The following is a 7,257-nucleotide window of genomic DNA, read 5'->3' as shown; positions in this document are numbered from 1 at the left end:
TACAGCTGCAGCGTGAAATCTGTACTTTTATATTTAAAAAAATATTCTGAGTGCACATGGACTTCCATAGGTTTATAACAATACCATTGTGAAGCATAGATGGGATTTGAAGTTCTGTTGTCAACAATGACAGAAAATAATATTTGAACCACTAGAGTCTAGAGTCTAGTGGATTATATGGTCTAGTGACTAGACCATATAATCCATACATTCATCCACCATGATTAAACAGTGGATCAGGCTCTGGGCTGGCAATGCATCTGATATTCATCTGATATTCTCTTCAACAACTTCAAACCAAACTCCAGTTCTGCTACTGTAGGTTCTCTTTAAGATGCACTCCAGGATCTTAAGCACAACACATTCATTACATATAGTAAAAGTTGAATTCGTAACATATTGTAGGAAATGCACAAATTTGCAGGATGTAACATATCATAACAAACGGAAGACGTGGTTTACAATTTGCTGAAATAGTACACAAAAAACGGGGACCACTTTTGGCTCGTGAGTACCAGTTTCAAAACTACTGGCTGAAATTATACAAACATTTGAGAGAGCATCTTTAACTGTTCCTTAACAGAAAATAAATAGGAAAAAATGAATTTATGAAGGTCAAGGGTTATTACTGTTCAGTGCTGTTAGGATGCTGGAAATGTCTGCTGTAGATGGTGGTTAGTAAAGCATTTAGTGACTGCCACTCAATGGTATTGATGGTTGTTGAGCTTAGATTAAGATGGGTCTACTAACGTTTCCTGAGCCACTAAAAGCTAATTATGTAATATAATATCTACTCCAGTCAGAGTTTGTAACATTTAACCAGATGCTACATAGCACAGTATCCTGTCCCCAAAAGTAAAGACTGTAGACTGTGCCATGGACCGTCAAAGGCCTACTACTGTATCGATTTTGACAAATGATTTAATTTTAGTTAAAAAAGTCATAACTACACAAATATCAAATTTCTACCTTAAATACGTATTTTTTATTCATTTTAACCCTATATTATAAACATGCTTCCTTCTGTTTGAGAAAACCAAACCCTGACCAAAACCCAGCTGGTATTCTTTGGGCCTGTAGAAAAGTCCATGCATAAGGCAGTATGCGCTCAATGAGCCTGACACAGTAGACAAAATGGGGAACATCTCAGTTCTTAACGGACGTGCCACTGACATTGGCTGCTGTCCAACAGCTGCACGCAGGGAAACGACTTTCTGTTACATAATGTGGTTATTCAAATGTGTGCTGACAGACAACAGAGGGTGAGGGATAAGACAACAACACAATAAAAACCCTGCTGATACCAACTGTTAAGTCTACATTTGTTCAGGTTTGTGTACTATCTATAAAAGCACCAAATGGGCCGAGGATATGTCTTATGTAATGATATTTCTGGAGAGAGGAAAATAGCAGTGCAGAAAAAAAGAGTTCTTCACCTTTGTCTTTTTATACAGGAGAGAGAGAGGAGACGTATCCACAGGCAGATTTGGAGTTTACAGACAAGGTGTGTTTCCCCAATTAATTGCATACCTCTCTGTTTTGGTGCAAGCTCCAACCTGAGGGTATTTAGCATGTAATTATGACTTTTTTTTGGCACATACCAACCCAGTCATCATACTGTATCATCATCTCAGCGTTAGTACCCAAAAATGGCCACCAATAGATTAAGTTACCGACATCTGGAAGGTGTGGAAGTCTAAATGTAAGCTCTGTGATACATTTATGACATAATGGTATGAGCTCTGAAATGTCTGTTATTGATTTGGACTTTCGAGCAACTTTCCAAACTGGGCAGCAACTTTTCAGTTAGTAACAACACTATATGCCTAGGATTTTATTTTGCCATACTGTTATTTGTTTTCAAGACTGAGCGTATACAGCCTCTTGGTTGGTTGCAGTCTGTATAGGACTATGATCATAACAAAATCGAGGAACAGTTCCTTTTATGATTACTGAATGGATGGATTTGAAGCAGGTGATGCTTTTTTGTTTAACCCTCACTATCCCCATATGATTAACTTATAAGAGACCAAAACAGCTGCCCCATCCCCTCACTCTCCCCTCTCTTCTATAAGCCCTTCTGCACATGCATATTGCATGCATTAAACCACACTAAAGCCAGGCACATTTTTCAAACACCTTCACATTGTTTATTTTTTCTCAGCGGCTACGCTATTTATTTATTTTGAATTTTAATGAAGCACTATGTATTAGAACTAAAGTGGTTAAAAAGGGCCTTCGCAATTGCTTTTCACTCAGACCCTCCCCCAGACCCTCCCCCCTCCCCCATCTTTTGAAGCTTGCAGAAATCAATATCATTCACAGAATGTTGCTCTTTGCAGATATTGCTCAAGACTAAAGCCATAGAGTGGAACTACTGTATGTTCCTGAACTGCTTTTGATATTTCTATCACCTTGGCCAATAGATGGTGAGACATTCCCAGGGGCATATTTGTGAAGCATTTGACTGACAACATTGTCAACCATGTCTTTTCAAGGAATGGGTCCAGCACTCTAGGGAGACCTGGAATGCTGTCCAGGAGTGTATAAAGAGGGCTGGAGAACGACACAAGGAGAGCGCTGACCGCCACCGCAGTGAGGCCCCTGTGTTTAACCCAGGGGATAGAGTCTGGCTCTCGACCCGGAACCTGCCCCTCCGCCTGCCCTGCCGGAAGCTGGGTCCGCGATTTGTGGTGCCATTCAAAGTCCTGAGGAGAATAAACGAGGTGTGTTATAGGTTACAACTTCCTACATATTACCGCATTAACCCCTCGTTTCATGTGTCTCTCCTCAGGCCGGTGGTAGCTGGTCCGCTGCAGGACGCTGAGGTGCGGGAGGTCCCCCCGCCCCCCCTGGACATCGGGGGGGCCCCGGCGTACACAGTCCGGGCCATCTTGGACTCCCGACGTCGGGTAGGGGGCCTGCAGTACCTCGTGGACTGGGAGGGGTACGGTCCGGAGGAGAGGTGCTGGGTCCCGGCGAGGGACATTCTGGATCCAGCCATGTTGCGGAGTTTCCACAGCCTCCGCCCGGATCGCCCAGCACCTCGCCCTCTGGGTCGTCCCCGAGGCCGGCGTCGGCGCGCTGCGGGACCCGCGCGTCAGGGGAGGGGTACTGTCACAACGTCCACAGAAGGTGGTGCCTCTCCTCGGTCGGGCAGTGCTCGGCGGTCGTCGTCGCCGGCCTACTAGCTGCCACCGATCTATGTTTCAGAGTCTGTTAGTTATGTCTGCTTTTTGATTGCACCTGTTTCGTGTTTGTCATTAGTGGGGGGGTATTTAGTTTGTCTGCGTTTAGTTAGGATTCGTGCGGGATTGTTCATTGTTATGTGTGGTAGGGGTTGTATTGTTTATACGTAGTTGTTTTACTACTTATTGTCTAGGCATTAGGGTTGCCGGGCTGCGCCCCGTCTGTCTTTTCGAGTGGAGCTTCCCTCTAGTCTTTTGACTGTTGTGCTCCCAGCCTTATATGGATTTTGCCCTTGGATTTATTAAATCACGTTTGTTCCAACGGACCTCAGTCTCCTGCGCTTGACTCATCCTTCAATTGTTCTATCTGCTCGTGACAGTACGCTTTAGTTGTCTTTTTGCACTGAGTCAATTCCTCACACTGCTGTTTCCAACGTCTTATCATCGACTCATTAAGACCAAGCTCCCGTGCAGCAGCTCTATTTCCTTTTCCAACAGCCAGATCAATCGCCTTCAACTTGAAAGCTGCATCATATGCATTTCTCCGTGTCTTTGCCATGATGAGGGTGACAAAATGACTACCGTAATCAGAATGATGGGAAGTTTGAGAGCGCTCGATTTAATCTAAACAGTAAACAAAAAAGTTGTTTGACCTTAACCCGTCTGGCAATTTCATTGGTCTAATGAAAGCTTCATGCCGCCAAAAAAACTGAGCACGTCACAGAATGTGTTTAAAAAAAAAAATAAAAATTGAAAGCGGGAAAAATCCATTTATTAGCCACTTCATTGTTTAAGCCGCGAGGTTCAAAGCCTGGGAAAAAAGTTGCGGCTTATAGTCCGGAATTTACGGTAGTTTAAGTGTTGTTACTTAATGTCATTCAAACTCAACAAAGTAAGTAAAAAAATCATCAGGAAATTCAAAATGTAACATCCAACAGCCCTGAAGGAAAAATATGATTATTTGAAGAAATATTGTCTGGTGTTGTTATATTGTACATGCATGTACTTGTCAGACAAGTCACACCATGGAATTAGTTATCTACTTTACTGTACCGTAAAGAACAATTCAATGCAAGTGCGTCTTGGTTTAAGTGATACCATTACTCAGATTCATCACCTCTGCTCCAGTTCAAAAGTTCAAGGTTCAGTCTGAATATGTGAGTTAGTAACTGAAGCCAGCCAGGAATAGCTATTGCCAGCAGCGTTATACATTTGTGAGACTGTAGCCAATCGCAGGTTTTAATTAAATGTATTATAGAAGTTGCTGCAACATTAAAAATAACAATTATATCATTATATATGCCATTTAGCAGATACGTTTATCCAAAGCGAATACAGACATACGTGCATGCATTTTACCTATGGGTGGTCCTGGGAATCGAACCCACTAGCCTGGCGTTACAAGTGCCATGCTCCACCAACTGAGCTAAAAAGAACCAAAAGGTTGATATTATCATAGGCAATTTGTTAAAACTAGAGTAGTAGCAACATGTGAAATTAGTTGACAGCCCTTTAAATTCCACAATACCACAATGACCAACAGAACGTTCACATCTTCAATGCAATCAGACTGAGCTTGGTTCACTGAATACAACATTAGAATGTTGACAGGAAGGAATGTTCCATGGAATGTTCTGGAATGTATAGAATCAGTGCTTCGGAAGAGGTCGTCTAAACAGGAGAATATGACGCTCAAAACAGTTGGAAGCGAATTGCTGTATGGCCCAATGCCTTAGTTTACCAAAGGGATGGGACACACATGCAGATGAACTCTTAAAGTACACAATAGGCCAGGCCGACCCAGAGAGAATAGGTCCTATTGGTCTGTTGAAAGCCAGGGCCAGGGCTCCACACATGGGGGATTATATCTTGAAGAGTGAATTAAACTTTCAGGCACGTGACAGAAGGCTCCTTTTTCTGGTGCTGCCTGTAAATGTTTAAACTACCTTTTAAGAATTCACTCTGCCGGTGGAGTGGGCCCCTTAAATCATTCAACTGGCCAGTGTTTTAATAATGACTAACCTCAGTGTATTAAATAAGCTCTTAGGGAGCTCCCCAGCTTTTCATTTTCTCCCTCCTCTCTATTCACCGATTATTTGACTTTTGTGAGCAAGCTGAGAATTCTCACACGGCCAATCCCACAATGCCCAGTGACATGAGAGGAACTTGTGAAATGCGTCACCCACCAACGCCTATTTAAACAAAAACCCCAAAAGGGGAGAAAGAGAAACGTTTTCCTTAAGCATGGTTTCCTTCAACAACTGAAACCTCCTTCTCCTTCCCTCCTTCAACATATAAACCTGTTCATCTTTCTGCTGCATTATCTCCAGCACCTCTCCTGGCTATAACGGACATTTACATTTAGGCAAAGCCTCTATGACTGGCCGTTGTTAATGTGAGGGGGCCATGTGAACTGTGGTAGAAGCGACAGTGTCACCAAGTTTATCGCCATAAAATCTCATCATCATGGATTATACAGTTCAGAGCATTGTGACAGTACAAATACAATCAGACGTCTATTGGTATTGTTCTGGTTTGCCATAGCCAATGTCAATTCTGAGCTGTGCATTTAGTTAATGTGTAAAATATATAGAGTAGACATAAAAAGTTTAACATTAACCTACAAACAATTACAGTACAGTACAGCACAGTAGAGTACAGTATGTACTAACACTGTAATAAAACTGGTAACAACATTGTATTTACATGTGAGTTGTGCTGTTTTTGTATTGAGAAATAGAGACTGTTTTTGTGTAATAACCAAGGGCATTAAAAAGCAATTTCTAAAGGAACGTAACAACAATGTTTGTGACTGGACAATTCCACGGTAACATAATGTTTCACTTTAATGTATGCCAAACAAAAACCATTGATTTCAAAGTTTAACAAACCATACAAAATCTAAAAATCAAATTAAACTTTATTTATCACATGCGCCGAATACAAGTGTAGACCTTACCGTGAAATGCTTACTTACAAGCCCTTAATCAACAGTGCAGTACAGCTCTATCCACAAGGACAATGTTTAACAATTTACACAGAACATTTTACAAAAACACATTTACTAGAAGAACTGTGCAGATGCAAAGTTTGGTAACAGAATTTTGGTAAAATCTCCCTGGTTGGTCTGGACAGGACCAAATCTGAACCAATCATCGTCTACGTTTCACAAGTTTGGACATCAAAGTACAGCACAGTAGAACTCAGTAGAGTACATTACAGTACAGTACAGTAAATTTCAGCACAGTAGAGTTCAGTACAGTACAGTATAATGCAGTAGATTATAGTGTACTCCACTGTAGCGTGCTCTACTGTGTACGTACTGAACTCTACTCTACTGTACAGTACAGTACAGTACAGTACAGTACTGAACTATACTAGACTTTTCTTTACTGTACTGAAATCTACTCTACTCTACTGTATAGTACTGTATTGTACTATAGTATACTTTTATTTACTGTACTCTATTGTGCTGTACTGTGCTGTACTGTACTATACTATACTCTAATTTACCTTACTGTACTCTACTGTGCTGTACTGTACTCTATTGTGCTGTACTGTGCTGTACTGTACTATACTATACTCTAATTTACCATACTGTACTCTACTCTACTGTGCTGTACTGTACTCTACTGTTCTGTACTGTACTAAACTATACTCTAATTTACCTTACTGTACTCTACTGTGCTGTACTGTACTCTACTGTTCTGTACTGTACTATACTCTAATTTACCTTACTGTACTGTACTGTACTCTACTGTTCTGTACTGTACTATACTATACTCTAATTTATCTCACTGTACTCTACTGTGCTGTACTCTACTGTGCTGTACTATACTATACTATACTCTAATTTACCTTACTGTACTCTACTGTGCTGTACTGTACTCTACTGTGCTGTACTGTACTATACTATACTCTAATTTACCTTACTGTACTCTACTGTGCTGTACTATACTCTAATTTACCGTACTGTACTCTACTGTGCTGTACGGTACTCTACTGTTCTGTCCAAACTTGTGAACCCAACTGTGTTTTATGACTACTATGATTTCCCATTGTAGCCAAT

At 41.2% G+C, this 7,257-nt stretch overlaps 1 protein-coding gene across 1 annotated transcript; it reads left to right on the top strand.

The window, feature by feature from the left end:
• Window positions 1–655: 655 nt before the first annotated feature.
• Window positions 656–3,711, top strand: LOC106567859 (uncharacterized). The gene is made up of 3 exons (XM_082974434.1): window positions 656–674; window positions 1,455–1,504; window positions 2,499–3,711. Exons 1-3 carry the CDS (start codon window positions 656–658, stop codon window positions 3,189–3,191), a joined length of 762 nt encoding a protein of 253 aa, XP_082830560.1. The 3' UTR covers window positions 3,192–3,711.
• The last annotated feature ends 3,546 nt before the right edge of the window (window positions 3,712–7,257 follow it).

The sequence above is a fragment of the Salmo salar genome, chromosome 01, assembly GCF_965601325.2.
Source record: "Salmo salar chromosome 01, fSalSal1, whole genome shotgun sequence".
NCBI classification, from domain to species: domain Eukaryota; kingdom Metazoa; phylum Chordata; class Actinopteri; order Salmoniformes; family Salmonidae; genus Salmo; species Salmo salar.
This window is presented reverse-complemented; position numbering and strand designations above follow the sequence as displayed.